We start from the raw sequence: 27717 nt of genomic DNA, 5'->3' as shown, positions 1-27717 counted from the left end.
TTCCCCAGATGCAACCGACATACTGCTTCAGCAGTGATTGATTCATTGTCCGTCAATTAGCCAGCGCAGCGGGGCTCCAGGGGGTAGGAAGAGCAAGGGGGACAATGGCTGCCCATTTCTATTGCAATTTAATCACTTTTACTAAATAAATAAAGCAGCCCCGAGGTGCTGTCATGTCAAGGGAATTTATAACAAAAAAACCCTCAATTTTTTGATTGAACATTACTTTTTTCCCTCCACTCCAGAGGACAAGAGAGAGTTTTTTGCCGCAGACTTAAGTTCTATTTAGGAGTTTTTCAGCTTTGATTCCCACTCGGTCCCTGCCACTTTCTGGCACTTATTTGTCATGCCAAACAAAGAGGGGATTTGTACCTCCTGTACGGTCTCAATTAGGAATGGCTTCTGCTGTATTATGTGGCATTCAGACAAGACACAATGACGATAATTATAGGAATTTGCACTAAATGGCTGAAAAATTCACAGCAAAACTTCGCCTCCCTCGAGTTCCCGTTTCCAATTTAACCCCTCCTCGCAGGACAAAAAAACACAGAGAGGCTTTGAATGGCTGCAAAACGTAATTACCGACTGCCATCCCATTAGGTTAAACAGCAGCTTATGAATCAAAACAACCAAAACCTCCTGTGGTGAACAATGCTTTTTGGGATCCGCCAGGATGAGGGTTTATTCTGTGCAGTCTGCTTCGTGTGAATCAAATCCCCCTCGAACCCCAAATCTCTCTCAGAAACAGGATGGAATTTTCTCTTCCAATGCATCGAGTATTCATGGAATGACACACAGAAGCCAAAAGCGACTGAGACGCGAGTCAGAATTGCAGAATTGCCATCTGCTCTTCAACGACTCACAAAATAACGTTGACGGGCCCACCCCTGCAGGCATCTCTTATGCCAAAGACCGGGCCTTAAAGCTACTGCGTAAAGAAGTAGGGCCGAATGGGTGGGACCTTCCTGAGCCCTATTCACATCTTGATCATTCGAAGGCGATTTTTTTTTATGATTAAGTGTTTTACCTTCATATCACATTAACATGTTCAGATGGAAAAATATTTACTGTGTGTTATTCATGGTTAGATTGACTATAGCTAGTTAGGCCTGTATTTTAAAATGGCTGACGTCTGGTTGCCATCTTGCTTCACATGTCTGTCATTATTTCAGGAGAAGCCTCTTCTGCATTTACAACGTGAACGTGGCCTTAGTCTTGTCCTCATGTGAAATGCTTTTCTTTTGAACAGTAACTGCAGAATGTCCTAATGAGTCGCTAGTGTGCATCTGTAGAACACAGCTTGGCACCATGGATCTCATTATGTTGCAGATAGCTGTAAGCTTGAAGGACATAGAAAGAAGCATTACAGTGTAGTAGATTGAGAAAATAATGAGCTTAGATATCTGCTTGTGCCTTAAGCAGATTGGATATGGGACCCATGAGTAGGTGTATCAAGTGCTAGAATTGTGTGATTTAAGCTAACGCAATGTAGACGAGAATTCAGAAGACTCTGGCAGATTCTTCTCCAGACCCTTAGTGAGAATGCGTTTTTCTCCTGACTGATTGGCAGATGCCTTTCCTCACTAAATTATTTCCATTTTAAATTATTTTTTATTAATCTGCTTCTAGCTTATATTTAAATTTCATAATGATTGATTTGCATTCAAGTACTGATTATCGATTAACTACAAATTTTAATGATTTGAATTATTAAACTTGTGAATAATTTAATTAACCTGTATGGTTTAAAACAATAACCACACTCTCTCTTCCTTGTGGAGCCTAATGCGCTTCCCATTATTGAAATGCATTTGATTTGATCTCTGGCCTCAGTTGGAAATAAAGATTCATCAGAAAGTGCTCCGCGGGCCCTGAGTTCCCACCAGAAGTTTCACCGGGAAAGCGCTCCAACATCTACATCTGAGCATTCTGGACCACTGAAATAAAATGAGTTATCTACAATAGCATAGAAACCCAAGATCATAAACTTTTGCTCGGGGCCATCAAAAAGCATGTATACTCGAGAATTCAAAAGTTCAGAGTGGTGTATTACGTCACACTATTAGGATTGAGGATTTCCTTTACATTATTGTCATACTGTCTTGAACAACTACTAGTCATATCTGTGCCCAGTAGAGAAAATGTAATTTGACAGTAGGAATTCATAAGTCTTGGGAATAAAACATACAGCTGACTGCGGGAGGAAATACTAGCCAAACTTGCCCCTAAAACCTGAACAAAAGGCCCTCAGGGGGAAGAGAGTTCAAACAATACGGTTCCCAGAAAGTGCTGCACCAGGATGGGTGGGGGAAGCAATAGCATCCAATAAGTCTCTGGAAGCTACAGATGAAAAATCAAGACAGAACTACAAGAACTCCTCAGTGAAGGTGAGCACCCGTACATTTTCCTAGGCAGACCATATGCAGTCGCCTGTTTAAGACATTGCAAAGGGCCCTACTGCCAAATCTGGAAGAAATGCACAACGGTGTACAGTAACAAAGTGCTCATCTTAAAGGGCTCGAGATGCAGAATCTCATGAAAAAGGGAAGTAAATTTAAATAGGTCTTCAGCATTACATTTTTTGAGATTTCAAGAGATTGCTGTGGTTGAGGCGGTGGTGTCATTAGGTCATTGGGGGAGTCGGCTCACTGATATAACCCTATACATCTGATACCTTTACGATCCAGGGAGGACAAGATGTTCTGGAAGAATGATGCAAGCCAATCTCTATGACAAGAATGGGGTACGAGGGGGTAGGAAGGAACAGCACCACAGAGGACCTATGGTAAAAAGGGAAGGGCATGATAGGGTGTGCTTCAGGGAGGTATTTACTACATAGGCCGCCCTAACCTGTCAGTAAGAGGTAAGTTGTCCGTCAGAAAAGAGGTGTATTTACCAGGTCCTTCACATTTCCCCAGCAAGAGGGGGCTGCTCTAGGGAAAGCCTGGGAAATTAATGAGGCAGTTCAGAGGAGGCTTAACTGCTGGGCAGAAAGGAGGCGTCTTTCGCTTTTTCAGTAAGTGTGGAGGACAACAGCCTCCTGAGTAAAGAAGAAGGAACTTCGTACTACTACTCTCGTCACTCATTCGCCAAATTTCAGGAACAAGGAAATGCACTGTACTATCAACCAAAACACTAGGGGTGGGCGGAATTTGCGAAAGTGACTTCCGCAAATTATCGCGAAAATGTTAAAAATCTCCGCAAACACGCGGAATTTTCGCGAAGATGCAGAAGTTTTTTTCCCGCCCGTTCGCGGTATTTTCTGCGTGGTCGCGACTCACCAACTTACCCATGCGGTTGCTCGCGGGCGCGGCCATCTTGTTTTCACTCTTCTCGCGGTGCATGATCGCGAGAAGAAAGACGTGATCGCGCAAACAATGACATTACTGCGGGCGCGAACTGTCGCGAGACAGCGCAAATGGCTACCAACAATCCAACATCTTATGGAGAACGCGACCGGATCGGGAAAACTTGTCGGCGAACTCGGGGATGCAGGTAAGGCGATCGCGCGCGTGCGAGAATGTATTATTTTACAGCGCGAGCAGGAAACAAATTATCGCTAAGCTGCGGAATGAGGAAATTTTGACATTTTCGCGCTCTCCGCGGAACGGGAAAATGTCAAATTATCGCAATTTCCGCGAGCGAAACGGAAATTTAGCCCAGGCCTACAAAACACTGCATATTACTCCCTGACATATGAGCATGAAGAATTGTTCAGAAAAGACTAATTCAATTGACTCGAAATTAGACACCTTTAACATATTGCATCTATCCTCACATCATATTGGGAGATGAATTATGTAACACCGTCCATTACTGAACTTTTGATCCCCTCAAACATTTATTTAACATTTGTGTTCTCCTATATCTCTGGCAACAGTTCAGAGTTAAAATAGAGTTCATACACCTTTAGGTCTCTTAAAATCTTATGGAAAATATTTTATGGCCACACCCCATAAGGAAAGCTATGAAAACAGTTCTTTTCATAGCAAAACGTAAGTGTTACCTAAATGTAAAGCGCTGACAATACAAATGTATATAAAAACAATCTCTGAAAACTCCAACAACAGTAGCATAATAGTAAAACCATAACTGTAATTCAAGCCACATTAATGTGGAATAGTGGTAAACACTGGTAATACCTTTTCTGAAGTCCAGCACCCTAGTGCTGAGATAATTATCTTATAAAAAGTGCTGATCAGATAGCTGTATCAAGGCAATCTTTTCACAGTGGATTTCAAGTGTTGGTTTGGCATGTAAAAAAGACAAACATTCTTGCTTACCAGCACACTTGAAACTCTGAGCAGTGAGTCCTCGCTCCAAGGCCAATGTTGTCATGATACTAAGGAAGCTTGTGGTAACCGACTGACGCTTGCTCTTTCCACGCATAATATTTCTAGGCTGGTCTTTGGGTTTGGGTCTAAGTGTGACCTGCAAGTTCTGATCCAAACGTCTTGCAATACTAGCAGCAGATGCTAAGGCTTCCATCCATTCCTGGGCTTTTTGATGAGTCTCGGCTCTGAGTCGTAGAGTATCCTGAGGAAAAACAACCTGAAAACATGAGTCACAGTCATCGAGAACATCCATTCGGACAGCCAGGCACACATCAGTGTTATAGCTCAATAGGGGGTCTTCATCCAGTCTACTGGGCTTGTATGCCGTCAGGTGGGACCTGGTTAGGACAAATGTAAAGGCTTTCCAGTTATTTTTAACCGTTAATCTGTAGAGTGTACCCAATTTGAAAATATTCTTTGGATACTCTTTTGGCCTGTTGGTCAAGAATGCTGACTGAAGAATGCTATTGGACTCCTTTTGCAGATCATGAACTTCTGTAAAGTCACTGTTATGACCTAACATTTGTGAACTGTCCATTGCTTTTTGCTCATGATTGACATAATCTGGCACCACAGCCAAAGAGCATACTCCTTCCCAAAGTTTCTGACCCCAGTCTAATGCCTCCCACGGGGAATCCGCCTTTAGCTGCAGTTGAGTGTTATCCAGCAAGACAGCATCCACCAACTTTGTTTCATGGCTACCTGTGACAGTGATGCTTTGGAAATGTGAAAGCGGGAACTCAGTGAAGAGATTCTGGTTGCCACTGCTGTTGAGACAGTAGAGGTATAATTTATAAGGCGAAAGCTCAGCATAACAATTTTGCCAGTGGTTGTCATGGTTCCTTCTGGTTTCCACATGTCCCTTCTTCAGAATATTTGGGAACGTAGGCTTGTCTTGCTCTGAAAACAAATTGAAATAATTAGTATATACAGTACCTGAAATTAGTGTATACAGTGACCTGAAATCAAATATATGTTGGAGTGAGACCAATGTTTCATTAAGGATAGACAAGTTGCACCCTTCGACTGAATTTGACAAATTTTAACCATCATGTCGGAATTCAGATGGGTCGTACTCAGCCAAAAAAAACACAAGGCATTCTCGAATTCATTTATTGCATTTAATCACTAATGTCTGATACTCTAAAACCCCATCCTACTCCCCATTCAGCCTCAAGGACACCGGCAGCACTATAAACTACCCTTGACCCTTGTTTTAGGTGCTTTCGTGTAATGCCCTGATAACTGTTCTCCCTTTTCTCTCTATTCCTCCTCTTACCTCGCTCCCTCCACCTCTGCTTCCCCTTCACAGTTTATGAGTGCTGCAATCTACTCAGATTCCAAAGCAATGTCTTATCTTATCTTTGTACAACATGTTGATGAGACTTTTGAATCAAGTGAATAAATACTGTTACTATTAGAAATGCAGTATTTGATAAGCAATCACAATGCCAATACCTTTATAAAAACACATTAGTAAAATATAAATATTATTGTGTGGAATAATGCAAACATGAAAATATAATTATTACCCTGTGGAAGAATTATGAAGAAATTCCTCTCCATTCTGTTTGTCAAAGTTTTAAAATGTTTAAGGTTGGAGGAAGGAGGTCTTCGCCTTCACCTTCAAAGTTAGCAGATAATTGTTTTCCATCTATCACATAAGCTGTCTTGGTCACTCAGCTCAGATGAAGCAAGCCACTAAATTCTTTAGGTGTTACCTGTTGGAGCGTTCCAATCTCACTGTGTTTTGACTGGTTGACTTGTATCCTTCCCCTGCTGTCGTCAGACCTTGCATTACAATCCAAGAGGGACTATTTGCTCTCTCTCTCTCTCTCCATCTCATATTGCTCCCCCTACTCTTTTTCTGCCTCTGCTCTCCTTATTAAACAAGCATTGGCCAAGCCAATAGATCTCACCAACAAGTGGCATGGGCTATGTCAATCATTTGTAGTCATGTTGTACAGCAGCTACAATGGAGAGAGAGTAGGTGTGTCCACCATGAGAATGGAAGGAAAGAGGGTAGGGTGAGCAGCATGGAGAACAAATGGAGAACAAATGGAAGATGGGTGGGGCGTCAACTAGGACAACAGGGGAAGATTTTGGAGAGACCTACAAATAAGCCTTCAAATTCCAGATTGCTTACCAAATCCCTTCAGCTTCAACGCTGCCTGTTGTTTTATTAGCAGGTGACCATATTAAATGCTGTTAGAGCCATTTTCAAGCCAGCCATCCTAGCATGCATCCAGCCATATTTAAAATAATTCTTTTATTGATTTCAAAGATAAAACACTGCAAAAGTTTTCAATTCCCTTTTGGCACAGAGTCTCAATTACAGTTAATCATCTTAACTCCCGGAACTCGCAGTTAATCTAAATAACAGTAAAACAGATGATCCAAGCTAAAAGTTTCTGTTCAAGAGTAGGAAAGTAAGATGTTGTAACATATAGTTTACTGACCTTTAACTACTGCTTGCCTATAACACAAGTATAAAATAATTTCCTGGACCCACGTCCGGACGACACTCTTGCAATTGCCACTTGACCTACGGCCCCAAAAGAAACAACTAGCTCATCAATTGATGAGGCATATGCAAGTGTCTTGGTGGTCAAACTGGTATAACATGTTCTCCATGTCTCCCCAAACTGTAAAACAGGCAGCCAAAAAGAAATGTATTCGGCCTAAGGTTTATGAGGCAGCTATTCAGGAAATCCTCTGTCATAGCTTGACACCCCAAACCTGATCACATGCAGCATCCCTGATGACAAGCATATCCGTAGAAGTGTCTAACCCGCTTAACTCTATAGAGGGGCAATGAAGGCTAAGAAAATACAGAGGGATAAAATTGATAATCTTGCCGGGGATATAATTAAAGTAATATTAAACAGACAGATGACCACAAAGGACTAAATAGAAATATACATAACCCTGCCAGCAGCAGTAGAAACATCGAAAGTAAGATCATTTTCAGATTTTCAATTTTCATTGCAGGAACAATTTCCAAGGTAGATTTTACAGAGCTTTGATGAGTTTGGGGGTGTTCAGTGACAGCAAGATAAGTTACTTCCTTAATGACAGCTTTTTTATGGGTCTGCATGGCAGTTAAAGAGATGCAGCGGAATCATATATTCAAACCTATTTATCGGATTTATGCATATCTGTTGTTTACCAGTTTTCACATAATAGATACCGAAGGGTAGCAAGAGAGGTATGTAGTAAATCCATCCTCGAGAAGGTAGAGAAGAGATCATCAAGGGTTTTTAATATCAGTAAGGTGAAGAAGAATTTTACAGCAAAGCTCAGAGTTAACAGTGAATACTCATACTATTTATGCGCTAGATGTGAAAAATGTAATATTATATTTACTACCTTGCTGAGTATGAAGAGGGGCCATGACTCATGAAAGGTGAAGCATCACTTGGGTCATGATATGCCTTCCCTTCGATATATAATCGCAGTATGTAGCAAAGTAGACTGTGTGCATCTGCATATATTATTTATGTCTTGGCATATTTCATAAGATTTTTCTAAAAAAGGCATTTAACCCAAAAACAGGGATGCGAGGGGTTACATTTGTGTAGTGATGTAAAATCCCTTGCATAGGTCTGTTGTCTATAATCAGGAATGCTTCTCTGTTGAAAGTCAATGTCACATGCAATGTGTTCCAGTAGTGGCTGCTGCCCATTCTAAATGGTGGGGTAGTGCGGGGGCAGCGGTGGGAAAAATAAATAAAAAATAAACATACACTTACCTTCTGCTCCCATCCTGCGCAGCCTCTCTGTTCCCAGAGTTTCAGTTGTTCCCAATGAGCAAAGTCTTCCAGCTCCCCACGCAATCCCAGCACTTCTCTCATGCTATTATTCCCAGCATGAGAGAAGTGTTGGGATTGGACAGAGTGGGGCGTTTTCATGCTTCAGCAGGGACTGGGAGCCTGTGCTCCAGAGCCCTACATATATCTTTGAAGAATAGCCTGGAGATATCCAGGTGTGCATGCTGGTTTGGCTAGCCACAGATGGCTGGCCCAACCAACATGCGCACTTTCAGTGGCCACTACTCCTTCTCCCCCTGCTGGTGACTGCGATCTGGCGCAGCCCCGTACCAGACTCACCGACTCCGAAAACTTGGCCGAGTCAAAGGAAAATAAAATGACAATAAAAGTGTTTTATTATCATTTCATTTTATTTTTCATTTTCTTCCTTTAAGCAGTGGGGTGGTGCTCCTCCTCCATCATACCAAAAAAAAAAAAAAACAATGGCTAAAGTAACGTTATAGTTAGGTCTAGTAATAATATAATATCTTACTTAACGTTAAAAAAACATAGAAATTCACTAAACAACTAATTTAAAATTATAGAGTTAGGTGAAATTTTCACTTAAAACATACCTTTTTAAACACTGAAATTAACCAGTTATAGTTCTCTGGGGTAGCTATAATTGCACCCCTCTATGCACTGCTTCTAACCTCACCTATTACTTAACTCATGACATGTTCAATGATATCATTGATAACATCACTGATGACATCTCAAATGACCTCATTGAGGTCGAAGGCAGGGCGCGGTGGGCGGTTGGCCACCCGCAGGGCCATTGGGCAGGCCCTATAGCTAACCCCACATCATACAATGGAAAATATAGTTCCCAGGCAACGTATATGACTAATAGTTCAAATTGATAAAGCACAGAAATGGAAAAACAAACAAATAATGCAATTCACAATTTTAATTAAAAAAGACATATAAAATCACATGTAGTGAAATAACAATATACAATAAAATTGGGATTTTCAATAATACAATTCAACAATATATATTACACATAGTGGCAAAACATAAAAAATCTTCACGACGCGCGTTTCGGCACAGAGTGCCTTCGTCAGGAGTAGCCACAACAGATTTATGTAGTTAGCAGGAGGTAGATCAATGACATATATATGTTGGGGAAATATCGGCCAGAAATATTATTTCTTCCTTTCCTTTATTTAGTTCCCTTCTTCTATTGGTTGATTCCTAGTAGGGAAAGGGGTGTTTTTATTCGTTTTCAAACCAATTGGTTGGGAATTTGATGTTCATGTGCCAAACCGTGATTTATCTTGTAGGAATATATTTAATGGGAGAGATAAAATCTGCGACTCTTAATATGCAATTAGTATCAGATGATATTCTGACAACTGCTCGGATACGGCGGAACGTGTAGATAATGGGTTTACAAGTGAGATGATAGCGGAACTGGGAGACACGCATATAATTATGCAGGATTGGTCTCACTGATCGGATAACAAAGTATCTCGATTGAAAAGTTGCTTCCGCTCGCAAAACGTTGTGTGATGTGAGACCACATCACACAACAGGAAGAAATAATATTTCTGGCCGATATTTCCCCAACATATATATGTCATTGATCTACCTCCTGCTAACTACATAAATCTGTTGTGGCTACTCCTGACGAAGGCACTCTGTGCCGAAACGCGCGTCGTGAAGATTTTTTATGTTTTGCCACTATGTGTAATATATATTGTTGAATTGTATTATTGAAAATCCCAATTTTATTGTATATTGTTATTTCACTACATGTGATTTTATATGTCTTTTTTAAATAAAAATTGTGAATTGCATTATTTGTTTGTTTTTCCATTTCTGTGCTTTATCAATTTGAACTATTAGTCGTATACGTTGCCTGGGAACTATATTTTCCATTGTGTTCATACCCTGTCCCAGGAATCAGATTATTCCACAGGGGGTCCTTGATACCCACATGTAACCCCACATCATATACAGCGATGGAAATTTTCTTTACGTCAAAAAACCACAGACATTCACTGAAAAAGAAGGTGAAAGTGACAACATATAGTTAGAAATTGTAATAATGTCTTACTTTACATTAAAAAACCTTAGAATTTCACTGAAAAAACTGAAGGTAAAGGTAGGTGAAATTGTCAGTTACAACTATAATGTTTTAAATAACAAAACCACATAAATTATGTAGGTACTGTTATCTCAAGTTACTATAACCTGTGCCCTAAAGTAACTATAACTCACATCTTCGCCATGCACAGTGTTGTCATTAATTATGTCATTTCAGATGCTGCAGTGATGTTATCAATGATTTCACAGAATGCCATGAGTAACGCAGTATTTGAGGTCATATATGAGTGTGAGTTATAGTTTCTTCAGTTAACTATAACTGGTGAATTTCAGTGATTCTTAGAATTCAATACGTTATGTTTCACCTAACTATAACATCACAAACGTTTTTCAGCAGATTTCTGAGTTTTGTTTTTTTACTTAATATATTATTAGCAGCTCTAACTATAACATCACTTTTACCTTTATTTTTTTCAGTGAATTTCTAATGTTTTTTTTTAACATAAAGTAAAAATATAAAGGGGTGACATTTGAAGTAAGGCAGACCTGCTGGCTTTGTCAAAGGGTATAGACACCAACATTTAAAGGGTAGGCCTAGTGTGTGGGTACTCACAGACTTTCTCTCGGGGGCCAAATTTACAGTGTGGTTTGCGGCCAAGGGCCGCACCGGTGGGGGCGGGGTCAGAGGGGGAGGGGCGGGGCTAAAGCAAAAAAAATTGTGACCATTAGGTTGAACACAGGTCCCTGCAGCAGGCGCCTTCGTCCACTGAGCCACCAGACCCAGCATACACAGATCTATCTCCCTCTCCCCCTCCGTTAACCTCCCTCCCCCTCCCTCCCCCCTTCCTCCCTCTCTCCCCCTCCCTCCCTCTCCCTCTCTCCCCCTCCCTCTCCCTCGTCTCTCTCCCCCGTCTCTCTCCCACTGTCTCTCTCCCCCTGTCTCTCTCCCCCTGTCTCTCTCCCCCTGTCTTGCTCCCTGTCTCCCTCCCTCCATCGCCCTCCCTCCGTCTCCCTCCTCCTTCTGTCTCCCTCCTCCCTCTGTCTCCCTCCTCCCTCTCTGTCGCCCTCCCTCTCTGTCGCCCTCCCTCTGTCGCCCTCGCTCTGTCACCTGTCTCCCTCTCTGTCTCCCTCCCTCTGTCTCCCTCCCTCTGTCTCCCTCCCACTGTCTCCCTCCCACTGTCTCCCTCCCACTGTCTCCCTCTCCCTCCCTCTCCCTTCATCTCCCTCCCTCTGTCTCCCTGTCTCCCTCCGTCTCCCTCCCTCCGTCACCCTCCATCTCCCTCCCTCCGTCTCCCTCCCTCCCTGTCTCCCTCCCTGTCTCCCTCCCTCTCCCTCTGTCTCCCTCTGTCTCCCTCCCTGTCTCTCTCTCTCCCTCCCTCCCTCTGTCTCCCTCCCTGTCTCTCTCTCCCCCTCCCTCCGTCTCCCTCCCTCTCCCTCTGTCTCTCTCCCTCTGTCTCCCTCTCCCTCCCTCTGTCTCCCTCCCTCTCTCTGTGACCCTCCTTCTCCCTCCCTGTCTCCCTCCCTCTCCCTCTGTCTCTCTCCCTCCGTCTCCCTCCATCTCCCTCCGTCTCTCTCCGTCTCCCACCCTCCCTCTGTCTCCCTCCGCCTCCCTCCCTCCGCCTCCCTCCGCCTCCCTCCCTCCGCCTCCCTCCCTCCCTCCCTCTCCCTCCGTCTGTCTCCCTCCCTCTCCCTGTCTCTCTCCCCGTCTCCCTCTCCCTCCATCTGTCTCCCTCCCTCTGTCACCCTCTGTCTCCATCCCTGTCTCCCTCCCTCTCCCTCTGTCTCTCTCCCTCTGTCTCCCTCTGTCTCCTCCGTCTCCCTCCGTCTCTCTCCATCTCTCTCCGTCTCCCTCCCTCCCTCTGTCTCCCTCCGTCTCCCTCCCTACTTCCGTCTCCCTCTCCCTCCCTCCCTCTGTCTCCCTCCCTCCATCTCCCTCCATCTCCCTCCCTCCCTCTATCTCTCCCTGTCTCTCTCCCTCCCTCTGTCTCCCTCTGTCTCACTCCCTCTCCCTCTGTCTCTCTCCCTGTCTCTCTCCCTCTGTCTCCCTCTCCCTCTCCCCCTCCCTTCCTCTGTCACTCTCCGTCTCCCTCTCTGCCTCCCTCTCTGCCTCTCTCTATCTCCCTTACTCTCCCTACATCTCCCTCTGTCTCCCCCAGACTGCGCCTCTCTGTCTCCCTCTCTCTGTCACCCTCTGTCAACCTCTGTCTCCCTCCCTCTCCATCCCTACGTCACCCTCTGTCATCTCACCCGTGTGTGTGTCAGCCCTCAGCCCGGGCTGAGACAGCTTCCCAGCGCGCACACACACAGTAGCACTGAGACAGCTTCCCAGCACTCACACACAGCCGGCACCCGAGTACTTCACAGGTCTTTAAAAGACCATTTACATGTTAATAAAGCTTTGTTGTATTTCACCTCTTAGGCCCCTGCATCTCCACTTTGACAATCACTGGAATCCCCAGGCCCCCACAGAGCAGAGTCTCAGAGTCCGGGCTGCTAACACTATTTAATGTTTTTTTTAAAACACATGTAGGATGTCTGCAAGGTCCGCGGGCCGCCGAGGAAGGCTTGCCGGGCCGCTGGCGGCCTGCGGGCCGTACTATGAGTAACCCTGGCCTAGTGGCATTAATCAGGAGGTGAGAACATCAACATACGTAGAAACATACCTATTGACTTTGTCAAAAGGTCTCTAATAACTATAATACAATTAATATTTCATAAATACACACACTTCAATATTTAATAATATTTATTAAAAAAATTTTTTAACAACATTAGTTTTTAGCATTTTTGGGGACACTAAATGCAGCTACCGAACCAACCACAGAGCGTCCCTACACTCTAGTTGAAGAGCATACAGCACCAGCTCAAAGTGCTCTAAAAATAATGGAAAGCTCTTCTGGGGTCAGAATTTGATGACTCAAGGGCCTTACTGCAATTTCTTTTAAGTGTAGCTGGGGGATGCTGCATTGCTGGGGGATGCTGCATTCCTGCAGGCCCCACAACATTAAAGAAAATGATTGATGGTGCTCTTTCCACTTTTAGGAGCACCAGCAGGATCCAAAAATATAATTAAAAAGTCCTTGCGGGACATTATGGGGTACCTTTTGCCTAGGAGCAGTGAATAATAATTGAATATTTTTATGGAGTGTTCCAGTCCTACCCGGGACACTCACAGATTGGTGTTGTTTTGTGGGCCGTGGGGGGGGAGGTCTACTGCCCCTGGTGGCTCACCCTCCTGGGATGCAGGCAGGAGCAGGTAACATATTTATTTTGTAATTTTTATATGGGAGCCCGATTCCCACCCAGTCACCCACAACAGTCCTGGCCTTGGGGCCCATGAGGGAGGCTCATGACAACCCAAATAATCGATTTCCTGTAGAAATGTGGTGCTAGCCATAACTACTGTGTGCCCCCCCCCCCCTCCCTGAGACTTAAGCCCTGGGGACCCCATCTCCCAGGGACACTACTTAATATAAAGAGGCCACGTGGCACACCTCCCCAAGCCTTATTAGGCCCTGGGGATCCCATTCCTCAGGGCCACTTCTGAAAATATCGGCCCCAGTGAGCCATACCCAGGGGCCCGCATTTCGTAAAGGTGGGTGCCCGCCCAGGGCACCCACCATATACTCGTTGAGGGCTGTGGGTGTTCCCCAAGGCCCCAGCCGGCTCCCCACATACAGCAAAAGCTGGCATTGCTACCGTCCACAGGGAGCTCTCTCTGGGCAGGACCAACATTTGTATCTGTTCCCTGCCCGCATCACTGTGGGCAGGGAAACAGATCAAAAGTCTGCTCCCAGGCCGCGGGAGCATTTTCAAACCTCCCCTTTGCTTGGAACAGACTTTGTGTTTGCTCACGCTTTGTGGGAGTTTTGAAAATATCCCACCAGTGGGAGCTAACACAGGTTTCCCTGCCTGCGCCGCTGAAGACAGGAAAACCGCTAAATTCTGGGGGTGGGCTCTACGGGACATAGGTAATAGAAGGCCCCGGGTAATGTGATTCCCGGGGCAAATTAACAGGTCAAGGAGGACGTCTCCATTCCCCGGGGGAGGGGTCCCTGGGGCCTTTAGAGGCTCGGGGAGGGGGGCCATGTGCCCCCCTCTCCTTTAAAAATACAGTGGGCCCACAGGATGGGGTCCCCGGTCCCCTAAAACTCACTTTGGGGCCTGCACAATGGGGTCAGGGAAGGGGGGGTCCCCTTCCCTCAAAAACAATATAGGCCTCAGGGGACTGCATCCCCGTTGTCGAAAATGGCCTGGGGACACCTAAAAAAGATATTGGTGTCAGTGGATGTAGTCCTCAGAGCTGTAATCAGCCTGGGGAGTGGGGCCGTGCGCAACCTCCTCCCCCAAAACAATAAGCACCTCATTACCCTGGGCCCTGGCCCACCCTGGGGGTTTTGCAATAAATGCAGTTGTTTTTGTTTTTAATTTTGCAGCGGATCTTCACATTCACATTAAAATTTTAAATAAATCTTTTTGGCCCTAGGTGACTCCACCACCATGCCTATGGGTCAGGGGGTCCCTATCCTGCCCCTTTATGTCTTTTAAAAAAAACTTTTTATAGAACCTGAGACTGAGTCCCGAGTCCTATGATGGCTGGCACCACTTTCTGGTTGAGATGGTGGCAGGCAATCACATTTCAGATTGAGATCTGTTGGAATCTGCAGAGGCTCCGCATCAATAGATATACAAAGAGCATTAATTGTTCATAAACTACTGAACAGATTTACACCACATCACAAAAAGTGCTCTTTCTCAGCCAAGATCTAGCTTTTTGAACAAATTTGGTGTAAACCTGTTCAGTGGTTTAGGTTGTAGCTGTGTCTAAAGTTCCTATGGAAAAATGAATGGGGAATATCCATTTTGGTACTCCTCTTTTTTCTCAGCCCCCCGCTTGACAGATCAGTCCAAAACTTTCCATGTGCAGACTGGTAAAAAAGTAGCAGCTTTTTGGAAAGTTTCGTGAAGATTCGTCAAAAAGCGCCAAAGTTATTTGCAACACAAGAAATGCATTTCCTATGGAAACACCTCGATCTTAACTATAACAAACAAGTGGCAGCCACCACTGGGAGATATATATATATCAGAACCAAAAATTGCCTGCTGAAAGAGGGCCTCACACAGGTACGTATCTTGTGCTAAATCTTTAATGAAGGAAAGCAATGACCAAAGGCAGATTGCTGCAGTCCTTTCCCAACGTGTTTCATGCTTTGCCGCACTTCTTCATGGTCTCAGGACAACGTGCAAAGTGAAGGTTTGGCAGTTTCTACTCGCAGCATTTCAAAGGTTTTCACCCCACTCAGGTGGGCGTGACCACCCGCGTGGCCTGTTGGTTATTGAAGTGCCTCAGTTTTCCTTCTGTGAGTCGCCGTACAGTCACTAAAATAAACATTTTGTAATTCCCAAGTGGGTTGCAATGGCACGGGTAGCCCTTAATCACGCTTTTCACATCCTCCATCTGCGATACCTGTCCTTCATGGTTCTGATACATATATACATACATATATACATACATATATACATATATAGGGTTAAAGTAACGGTATAGTTAGGTAAATACGTCAGTGACAACGTTAAGGTTTTGAACAAAAAAAAGCACAGAAATTCAAATCATTCAAGCTTCTTTTTTACAGGATGCCCCCTGGGGCTACAATACAAACAAATCAGCAAGTTTTGCCACTGTTTAGAATTCATTTGTTGATGGTATACTCATTTTAGGAATTGTGGTGTGTTCTAAGGTGATTTTACCCTCTGAAAAACCTTCTGACGGGATATCATGAATCATGTTTGAGAGAAAACTATTTTCTCATGCTAGTCCCATAGATGTTTGGAAGGTCTCCAGAAGCTATAATGAGAGCATATTTTCTGTAAATTCGCATTATCTTTCTCAGTCATGTAAGAATGAAGTCTGACATTCTCAGTAAAACATGTACATCCAACAAGGGCAGAGACTGTCAGTTGATTACTTTGTGTTCTACTGTAGCTTACCAGAGTGTTCTAAAGAACAACTAGAGCACTAACAGCCTTACTTATGGCAAACTTATGGCACACATGAAGCCATCTTGATTGGAATAAACTGGTAACACTTGAAACAATTAATTTAAAAAGGAACAAAACGAGGAGGTTCATTTTGCCATAGAAAGTACGGTTAGTGCTGCAGAAAGAAAAATTAGGGCATGCTTTAAGTGAGATCTCAAATCCTCTTCTATTTCATTAGAAAATTCTGACATGCAGACTCAAACAATCCCTTTCAATATCAGCAGTAGACTTCCAGTTAACTCCCTGGTGAGCAGTAGCTTTACTACAGTGATCTAATGAGCAACTAGAGTGCTAACATTCTGAATTTATGGCAAATGTGTGACACATCTGAATGCCTTCTTGATGGAATCAAAGTAAAAAACTGAAAGCATTTCCTACTGAGGAGACTGCTGTAAATGAGGAAATTAGGAAACATCATAACAAATAAATCTCACAAGATGGCCACCAGAGAAAAAAAGAGACCACATGTAGCACAAATATCACCCAGATGTAGCCCACATATAGCCCCATAACAGAAGTGTGCAAAACACTTTTTACTTTTTTTTTGTTGCAGTTTTATATAGTGCAGACTTGTCAGGTATTGGAGCGTTGCATCTTACTTGGACCCCTTATTGCATATTTTGCACGAAGCACATGAGATTTATCTTGCGAAACATTGAACTTTACTATTCTGTTAACCTGAAGTTGCTCTGAACCGGGCTGTGTAACGCCCGTTTTTACCTACTGGTTTTAATGAATTCTGACTGTATTGTATTAAGAAAGAGGATTTGCTGTTTTATGTATACTTTTATGATCTATGTTTCTAAATCTGATCGAATAAAGTTTAATGAATTTAATTGGAGTCTCCCAAGATGGCCACCAGAGAAAAAGGAGCCCAAATGTAGCACAAATATCACCCAGATGTAGCCCATGTATAGCCCAACGACAGAAGTGTGGAAACCACTTATTATCCTTTGATTTTTTGCAGCTTTATATAGTGCAGGCTGGTCAGATATTGGTGTGCTTTACATGAGCTTTGGTTATATCATAAAAGGACAAACTCATTTTGGTTGTAGGCATGGGGAGATTAAGTGATTTGACTAGAATCACAGAATGTCGAGCTGAAGCAGAAATTCCAACTTGGTTCCCTAGTTGCAAAGTCTGCAGCTCTGGAACACCACATTCTCTCCCCTAAGCGTAACATTTAATCAAGTGGTCAACTGGATAAAAAAAACAAAGATAACAAATAATTTAAAAGTGCTTTGTCGTTATTTGAGAACTCAGAAAATATGTCCTCATTTTAGTTTTTTAGAGCACTAACCATAATTTCTATGCAAATAAGACCCTCTCATTTCTATTATTTCTAAAGGAAATGCTTTTGGTATTACAGTTTTGATTACATCAAGATGACATCAGGTGTGCCACACTTTTGTAATGAATATAGAATGTTAGCAATCTAGTTGTTCATTAGGATACTGTTGAGAGGCAGAGGTCAGGGGCACGGACTCGGAAAATTGAAGGCAGGTGGGAGGGTGTAGAGGCAACAATTTGACCACACTGGGCAGGCAGGAAGGGCAGTGGCAGCACAACATGGAGGGCAGTGGAAAGGGGGGCATGGGCAACAAGCCAACAATGCAGGACAAGCAAGAGAGGCTATGGCAATATAATAGACCATTGAGGGCAGAAGGAAGAGGTAGTGGTAGTACAACCATACATGCCAACAGAGATGATTCAGGCAGGAAACACCCAATGTTTTTAAGCCCAAAAGGGCTTTATTTTATCTATCTCTTGTCTACAATCTCCTCTTTTTCTATGCAAGTCAATAGGAAAAATCAATTGCCAAGTTGTTTTTCCAAAATCTCCCTCTTGCCAGGTTCAAAATGTTAGCACGTATGGTACATTGGATCATGAAAGGCAGGAGGAATTGGGGTAGGGACATGGACTTGGATAACAGAGGACAGGAGGGACATGGACAGGTGCACCTAACTGACCTTACAGGGCAGGCATCAGGGTTTGCAGCAGCACACAGGGCATGCGGGATGGCAGTGCAGCACAACAAACCATGGAAAGCAATAGGGAGGGGACAGGACCATGCACATGGACAACAGAGAACAGAGGGGAAGAGACAATGGCAGCAAGCTGGCCATACTGGACAGACAGGAGAGAAAGCTCCAGCATAACGGACCATAAAGGGCAGGAGGGAGGGATCACAGGCATGACAATGGAACAGACAAGCCAGGAGGGAGGGAATAGGGGTCTGCACATGAAAAGGTAGGGCAGGGGGCTAGGCAGGACAGGCAAGCTGACCATGGAGGTCAGGCAGGATGGGCACTAGAAGCACAACACACCATAGAGGACAATAGTGAGACTACAATGGCATACACACAGACCATGGAGGGAAGGTGGGAGGGGGTCAGGTGCAGCTAGCTGACCACACAGGGAAGGTGAGAGGCGCTGTGGCAGCACAGAAGACCATGCATGGCAGGCAAGAGGGTTAGTGGGTGCACAATTTGGCCATGATAGGCAGGAAGGAGGGTGCAGGGTATGCACAAAGGATCATGGAGGCTAGAAGGGAGGGGTAGGAGCTGGGCACAGAAAAGTGAGTTCAGGGGAAGGAGCCTCACAACGGACCACACGGGCAGGCAGGAGGAGCAGTTGCAGCACAACAGACCAGGGAGGGCAGAAGGATGTGACAGTAAAATGGACCATGGAGGACAGGAGGAAGGGGATAGGGGCATGGAACGTGGACAGGCAGGGTGGAGGTGGTAGGGAGAGGTTACAGTCTTCTGACAATGCTAGGCAGGTGGGAGGGGAGTGGAAGCTCAACAGAAAACTCAGAGCAGATAGAAGGGACAGGTCCATGGAGCATGGTGGGCAAAAAGGATGGATCAGGGGCATGCATACAGACATCGGAGGGCAGGTGGAAGGAGAATAGGGACAGTAAGCTAAGCACAGAGGCTAAGCAGGAGAGCAATGATGGGCAGGAGGAGTGGACTGGGACATCATGCTAAATGAAGGGCAGTGGCAGCACATCAGACCATGCATGGTAAGAGGCTAGTGCATGGATTCAGACAACAGAGGATAGTAGAAAGTGGATGGGGCAGCAAGCTAACTGTTCAGAGAAGGCGGGAATGCCAGTGGCAGAACAACGGCCACACAGGGCTGTAATGAGGGAGCAGGGGCATGGACTTGGACAATGGATGGCAAGGGGAAAGGGAGAGAGGAGCCGCAAGCTTGGGTGGGGGGCAGCACAATGCCAGACCAGGCCCTGCTTCCAACCCCCACCATCCATTGTGATAGGCATCTTACTTGACATTAAAAAAACAAGAAATTCACTGAAATAAACAAAGATTACAAGGACGTTATAGTTAAACTAAGATTTCACTCGTACAAAACCACTGAAATTCAGCAGTTATAGTTACCTGAGCTAACTCTAACTTACGCCCCCGCAATGCACTGCTTATGACCGCAGACACTACATAATTCTTGACATGGTCAGTGACATCACTCATGACATCTCAAATGAGCTGTGAATGGAATGGAACTATAATCACTAGAACTTTATTTAGGAATAGTGTGTGTATATTAACACCCCTTTTTATTCTTTTTCTTTCGTGTAAGAACCTCTATAATATGCCACGAGCCCAGATCTATATGGCCGATAGCCTTTCACTTTAAAATAATGTGGAGTCCATTGTTTGCAATTGTAAGTATGTTTATTATGAACAAGTCACATTGACGAACATGCAGGTACGGCCAGTCACGGGGCAAGATATGCTGAAATTACATTGTGGGCCTATTAACACTTGTTTATTTTTCTTTATTGTATGAATTCCTGAATTTTCGCATCTTGACCAGGCCAATACGGCTGACAGCTTTTTGGTTTAATGTAATATGTAGTTCTTTGTTAATGTTGGCAACTGGAGCCATTTCTACATTTAAATAAGGAAGCTAAAATGACGTCTTGTATCCTGATCAAGGTTTGGACTAGCTGAAATGCGTGGATTGCGTCATTTGTAGATTTAATACTTCCAACTACAACCCGAGTGCTGATTCCTTCCTTGTAAGAGTGGGAGGAGATTGAATATATATATATATATGTATATATATATAAATATGAAACAAACGACCACCTCCCACAGTAGCACCATGGAAGAAGGCTACGGACACGAAGTGGCTCAGGATTCGGCATCTTCTTTATTTGTTCAGGTCACCCTCAATCCCAAGCACAAGGAGAGACACGTTTCAGCCTCCAAGAGACCTTTATCAATCTAGTTTGGCACTAAAATAACCCTGTGTTATATAGCCCTTACCACTGGACTAATGAGTAAACATAGAAAACATACTATAAGGTATGCAATTCACTAACAGCTAAAATACTTCATATGCATGCTGACTACAGCTGAAAAGCAGCATTAAATGAGATAAGCCATATCATACATAATAATGCGCGCAGTGCATATATTTGATTTAGCATGTAACACCAATGATAAATACAGCATAGACAATTGTACATGTGAATTATATCAACATCCAGCACAGTGGGATTAATGCGGGCATTGAAACTGTGCAGCCAAATCTAAATCCTGTGTTGCCATTGTGTCATGAAATAACAAAATTAAAACATCAATCTTGCCGTTCATTGCTGTTCATGTCCCTTAAGATTTGTCAATACCCCGGTTAAAGCTCTCCCGGGCTACTAACAAATCCGTATCAACATGACCTCTGATCCAAAGAGCAAAGTCACAGTGAATTCTGCCGTGATAATGACATTGCGCTGCTGCTGATAAGTGGCACGGGGACCGGATAAAGTGTAGTCTCATCTCGGGGTTACATATTAAAACAAAGAGTAAATTTGTACCTCCAAGTCAACCGAGCACGTGCTCCAAACCCCTCGAGACTTCAAATCCCATAATGCAACTGCATTGTCAGCAACTCCGTAAACAATCCAAATGCTGTTATAATTGCAGGGTCAATGTCCAAGGCGTCTTACACCAGGGCAAAGGCAATTGTTATTCGAAAAATATATTGAAAAACGGTCGAAATAAAATAACTTAAAAAACGGCACAACCTCGGGGTTGAGGGGGACCCATCCTTAAAATCGATAGAGCCAAAGCCACCTCACTACATCGGCATTGGCCTCTGCAGTGCCCAGTAACCAGATGGTGTCAGTTTCTGGGTAAGGCATTTCTTGCTGATGAAAACACCGATCTCATGTTGGCAGTTGCAAGAACCGCCCCGCTACGAGACCCACATCCTCTACCACAGTCATCCTCGTTCCTCTTCCTGATCACACAACTGGGGGCTCCCCCAATAGCACTCCAGTACTCCTCCAAAAAGCTGGTCTGAAGGGAGAGCCACAAACAACTGGTGTTCCGTGAAAGCATGACGACCGCTCATGCTGCATCTCAATGAAACAAACGACCACCTCCCACAGGAGCACCATGGAATAAGGCACGGACACGAAGTGGCTCAGGATTCGGCATCTTCTTTATTTATTCAGGTCTCCCTCAATCCCAAGCACAAGGAGAGACGCGTTTCAGCCTCCAAGAGGCCTTTATCATTCTAGTTTGGCACTAAAATAACCCTGTGTTATATAGCCCTTCCCACTGGACTAATGAGTAAACATAGAAAACATACAATAAGGTACAGCTAAAATTCTTCATATGCATGCTGACTACAGCTGAAAAGCAGCATTAAATGCAGGTAAGCCATATCATACATAATAATGCGTGCATATATATATATATATTTCTCAACCAAAGCACCCTCGATTCGAGACTCACTCAATGGTAGATCAATTCAGCAATTCAGCTCTCTTCTCGGATTCAATCTCCTCAACCTCCTCGCCTATATATACACACATCTTGCTTCTTTCTGCACCTCTCTTGCCTCTTTCTGCACTTCTCTTGCCTCTTTCTGCACTTCTCTTGCCTCTTTCTGTACTTCTCTTGCCTCTTTCTGTACTTCTCTTGCCTCTTTCTGCACTTCTCTTGCCTCTTTCTGCACTTCTCTTGCCTCTTTCTGCATCTGTCTTGCTTCTTTCTGCACCTTTATTACGGTTTCTGCACCTCTATTGCTTCTTTCTCTACCTTTCTTCCTCTTCTGTACCTCTCTTGCCTCTTTCTGTACCTCTCTTGCCTCCTTCTGCTCTTCTCTTGCCTCTCTCTGTACCTAACATGCCTCTTTCTGTGCCTTTCTTCCTCTTTCTGCTCCTCTCTTGCCTCTTTTTACCCCTCTTACCTCTTTCTGAACCTTTCTTGCCTCTTTCTGCAGCTCACTCTCTTCTTTCTGCATCTCTCTTGTCTCTTTCTGCACCTCTCTTCACTCTTTCTGCAGCTCACTCTCTTCTTTCTGCACCTCTCCTGCCTCTTTCTGCACCTCTCTTCCCTCTTTCTGCAGCCCAGTCTCATCTTTGTTCATCTCTCTTGCCTTTTTCTTCACCTCTCATGTCTTTCTGTACCTCTCTTGCCTCTCCCTGCACCACTCTTGCTTCTTTCTGCACCTTTCTTTCTGTTTCTTCACCTCTCTTGCCTCTTTCTGCACCTTTCTTCCTCTTTCTGTTCCTCTCTTGCCTCTGTTTGCACCTCTCTTGCCTCTTTCTGTACCTCTCTTGCCTCTTTCTGTGCCTCTCTTGCCTCTTTCTGACCCACTCTTGCCTCTTTCTGCACCTCTCTTGCCTCTTTCTACACCTCTCTTCTTTCTGTACATCTCTTGCCTCTTTCTGAACCTTTCTTGCCTCTTTCTGCAGCTCACTCTCTTCTTTCTGCATCTCTTGTCTCTTTCTGCACCTCACTTCCCTCTTTCTGCAGCTCACTCTCTTCTTTCTGCACCTCTCTGCAGATCACTCTCTTCTTTCTGAACCTTACTAGCCTCTTTGTGTACTGCTCTTGCCTCTTTCTGTACCTTTCTTCTTTCCGCACCTCTCTTGCCTCTTTCCGCACCTCTCTTGCCTCTTTCTGCTCTTCTCTGGACTCTTTCTGTACCTCACTTGCCTCTTTTTATACCTCTCACCTCTTTCTACACTTCTCTTGCCTCTTCCTCGCCGCTCTTCCCTCTTTCTGCAGCTCACTCTCTTCTATCTGCACCTCTCTTGCCTTTCTACTCAACTCTTGCCTCTTTCTGCACCTCTCTTGCCTCTTTATGCACCTCCCTTGCCTTTATCTGCATCTCTCTTGCCTTTCTACTCAGCTCTTGCCTCTTTCTGCACCTCTCTTGTCTCTTTCTGCACCTCCTTTGCCTCTATCTGCACCCCTCTTGCCTTTCTACTGAACTCTTGCCTCTTTCTGTACCTCTTTTGCCTCTTTCTGCACCTCTCTTGCCTCTTTCTGCACCTCCCTCTTTTCTTTCTGCACCTCTCCGGCTTCTTTCTGCACCTCTCCAGCTTCTTTCTGCGCCTTTCTTCCTTTTTCTGCATTTCTCTTGCTATTGCAGCTTTCTGTACCTTTTTCCTCTTACTGCATTTCTCTTGCCTCTTTCTGCACCTCACTCTCTTCTTTATGCACCTCTCTTTCTTCTTTCTGCACCTCTTTTGCTTCTTTCTGCGCTTCTCTTGCTTCTTTCTGCACCTTTCTTCGTCTCTCTGCACCTCTCTTGCTTCTTTCTGCACCTTTCTTTCTGTTTCTTCACCTCTCCTGCCCCTTTCTGCAAATTTTTCCTCTTTCTGTACCTCTCTTGCCTCTTTCTGTACCTTTCTTGCCTCCTTCTGTTCTTCTCTTGCCTCTTTCCACACCTCACTTGCCTCTTTCTGTACCTTTCTTCCTCTTTCTGCACCTCTCTTGCCTCTTTCTACACCGCTTAACTCTTTCTGCACCCCTCTTGCCTCTTTCTGCACGTCTCTTGCCTTTTTCTGAACCTTTGTTGCCTCTTTCCACAGCTCACTCTCTTCTTTCTGCACCTCTCTTGCCTATTTCTGACCCACTCTTGTCTCTTTCTACACCTCTTACCTCTTTCTCAACCTCTCTTGCCTCTTTCTGCACCTCTCTTGCCTCTTCCTGCACCTCTCTTGCCTCTTTCTGCACCTTACTCTCTTCTTTCTGCACCTCTCTTGCTTTTTCCTGCAGCTCTCTTGCTGCTTTCTGCGCTTCTCTCTTGCTTCTTTCTGTACCTTTCTTCCTTTTTCTGTATTTTTCTTGCCTCGTTCTGCACCTTTCTTCCTCTTTCTGGACCTCTCTTGCCTCTTTTTGTATCTCTCTTGCCTCTTTCTGCACCTCACTTGCCTATTTCTGTGCCTTTCATCATCTTTCTGTACCTCACTTGCTTCTTTCCGCACTTCTCTTGCTTCTTTATGCACCTCTCTTGCCTCTTTCATCACTTCTCCTGCGTCTTTCTGCACCTCTCTTCCTTTTTTTTTGCACTTTTCTTGCTTTTTATTTACTTCTCTTGCTTTTTTCAGCACTTCTCTTGCTTCTTTCTGCACCTTTCTTTCTCTTTCTGCACATGTCTTACCTATCTAGGTGTAGTTAGAAATTAGAATTTAAAAAAACTTAGAAATTCACTGACAAAAACACAGGTTTCAGGGATGTTATAGTTAGAAATTAGCAATTAAAAAAACCTTTGAAATTCACGGAAAAATCACAGGTTTCAGGGACGTTATAGATAGAGATTAGCATTTAAAAACCTTCAAAATTCACTGAAAAAACGATAGGCTTCAGGGACATTATAGTTAGAAATAATCATTTAAAAAACTTTTGAAATTCATAGAAAAAACCATAGGTTTCAGGGACGTTATAGTTAGAAATTAGCATTTAAAAAACCTTAGAAATTCTCTGAAAAAACCACAGGTTTCAGGGACGTTATAGTTAGTTGGACATTTCACTTGTACAAAACCAGAGAAATTTGGCCGTTATAGTTAGTTGAGGTAACTATAACTCGCGCACCCGCAATGCACTGCTGATGATGTCATATATTGAATCAGAAAACACAAGGAGATGATGGACGGAGTGCTGAAACCTTTCAAATACTCACCCCCAGTCAGAGATCTGGGTTGAATCCATCATCATTCTTTAGCTCACTTTGCCACCCCAGTTCAGATACAGCTCTATACAAATCAGTCTTGACCCTGTGCCTCATGGGAACAGTCCAGACCGAACTGCCAAGCCATGTCTTCCCTGGCCCGGAAACAAGCATCCTGGGACCGGTTTCGGGCTAACAGCCGTCTTCAGCCAGGCTAGCTTGAATACAGTGGCAAAGTGAGCAAGGGACCCACGACTGGGCATACCCTGCAAACATAGGGCAAACAAAGCAAACACAAGGAGATGATGGACAGAGTGCTGAAACTTTTCAAACACTCACCCCCAGACATATTACATCACTCATGACCTGGTCAGTAACATCACTGATGATATCACTGATGACATCTCAAATGACATCGTCCACGTGGTAATCTGATGCACCTCCTTACACCCCAATATAACCTTTGATACACCCACTCTAAAATACAGACTACCATTTTCGAAACCAAAGACACACCAATACCAGTTACTACATACCCACTTACTGATTCCTACATCTACACACGCATCTACTCATTCACCCAGTCACTCATATAAGCAGCCACTCATCAATACAGCACTATCATATACACTCATATACCTAAACAGACACTCACACACCGTCACTTACCCGTAGAGCTACTCACAGAGTCAGTCATGCAAAGAATCAATCACGCTCCCATTTACTCACCTATACAATTATACACACACCACCTCACTTATTCATACATATACTAACACATATTTACTCTCATATACAATCACTAACACATGCACACACTCATCCTTACAAGTACTCTCACAATCACTTACTCTCACATTTAGTCATTTATATACTCCAACACTCACATATACTGCCTTTCACATATGTAGTTACTCACACATGTACCACTGAGACATCTAAACACTCATGAACACACCCATACATACATTCACCCACCCATACAGCCCTTCACAGATGCACTCTTGAACCTATACACCCAATGAATCACCCACTCGCACATCTATGCAAAAAGTCACACACCCCCACCCACCCACACAGACACTCAGGCACCCATACAGATACTCAGCCAACAAATCAATAACCAATATAGAAACTCATGTAGCTACTCACCAACTCATGCAGCCAACCAACACACCAACAGACTGATACAGACATTCACACAGTTTAGTCACTAGCCCATGCATTCAATAAGACACGTTTAATCACTCACTTATACAGTCAGTCACGCACCTACTAAATCATCCATTCAGACAGTCATACACCCACTCATTCTTCAATACACCTTGGTGTATATATATATATATATATATATATATATATATATAATTCACAAACTTTCTTCTTCACAAGGAGGAAACCGCACACCAGAGATTGCGAGTAATCTTTTTATTGCAAACGTGCAATTATCATCACCAAACCATCACCAACGCGTTTCAACCCCCATGGGTCTTGCTCATGGTGTGTGAGTCCTATATTTGTGTTTGCGATTTATAGTTCTTGCATTACTGCCAATTAAGAGGCATTATGGGATATGTAGTTTCCAAATATTTCTGGCTTTCATGTGCGATCTTTTGGCTTATATTTTCCATTCTCTGAGAGACTGCATCTTCATTGCATGTATGATGATCTCCATGTTCAGTGTTATTGGTGCATCCTCATAATTTTGTTCTGCATTTTCGTTTGTTTGTGTTTGCTCATTAGTTTTTCTTTTTCTTTTTTTTCTCCTTTTTTTCAATATAATGCTTTATTGAGAATGACACTATTTTTTTGACATCCATCCTTAGTTGTTTCATGGACAGTTCGTCTGATATTCCACCAATTTTAATAGGCCTTTTCTTTGATTTGTATCTGAGTGGCCTCTTAATTTCATCTTTTGATTGAGGTGGATTCCAAATGTTACAACTCAATGACTTCAATAATGGCTAAGTGCCCCCAAATTGTGAATTTGTGTCGCTTATAGTTTCAGAAGGTTAACAGTTTTGCTGAACATTTGTTTTATGCAACTTTTACAGGAGAACATGCAGTTCCTCGTCCACATTCAGACCGTATGGGGTCTTGGTTTTGAACCGGATTATCATTTTTGACTCTAATCTCTGCAATTTTAGGGTTCTGTTGGCCCCTCTCTCATTTTTTTGAATAGTTGCCAGACCATAATATTTTATGTCTTTCCAAGATTTTTCATTATAAGTTTTTAGATGCTTTGCAATTGCATAATTGGTGTCATTGTTATGAATTGCTCTCAAATGTTTGAGAATTTGTGTTTTTTAAAGGGCAAATTGTACTTCCTATGTAGCGGAGTCCACAGTGGCATTCGATGACATATACCACAAACGCTGTGTCACATGTGATTCTTTCCATGATTTTAAAGGGTATCCCCATGAAGTCTGTTACCATTTGTTTGTTCTTGCCTATTTTGCATGCCTTGCATTTATTGCAGTGTACAAATCATTTTTGTTTCTCTTTTAGCCAGTCTGGTTGTCATATGGCTCTTGACTAGCTTTTCTTTCA

General features: G+C 43.7%; 1 protein-coding gene across 7 annotated transcripts in view; it reads right to left on the bottom strand.

Annotated features, from left to right (window-relative positions):
• The window catches only part of PLEKHM3 (pleckstrin homology domain containing M3), a 520667-nt gene that overhangs the window by 334959 nt on the left and 157991 nt on the right, over positions 1 to 27717 (bottom strand). For all 7 annotated transcript variants that reach the window (XM_085648873.1, XM_085648871.1, XM_085648875.1 and 4 more), the window contains one exon: positions 4284 to 5234. In XM_085648873.1, coding sequence (XP_085504999.1) covers positions 4284 to 5234 — 951 coding nt within the window. The remainder of the gene's footprint in view (positions 1 to 4283; positions 5235 to 27717) is intronic.

This window comes from Triturus cristatus, chromosome 3_2 (assembly GCF_964204655.1).
Source record: "Triturus cristatus chromosome 3_2, aTriCri1.1, whole genome shotgun sequence".
In the NCBI taxonomy this organism is placed as follows: domain Eukaryota; kingdom Metazoa; phylum Chordata; class Amphibia; order Caudata; family Salamandridae; genus Triturus; species Triturus cristatus.
The sequence above is the reverse complement of the archived record's forward strand: the minus strand, read 5'-3'. Positions and strand labels throughout refer to the sequence as shown.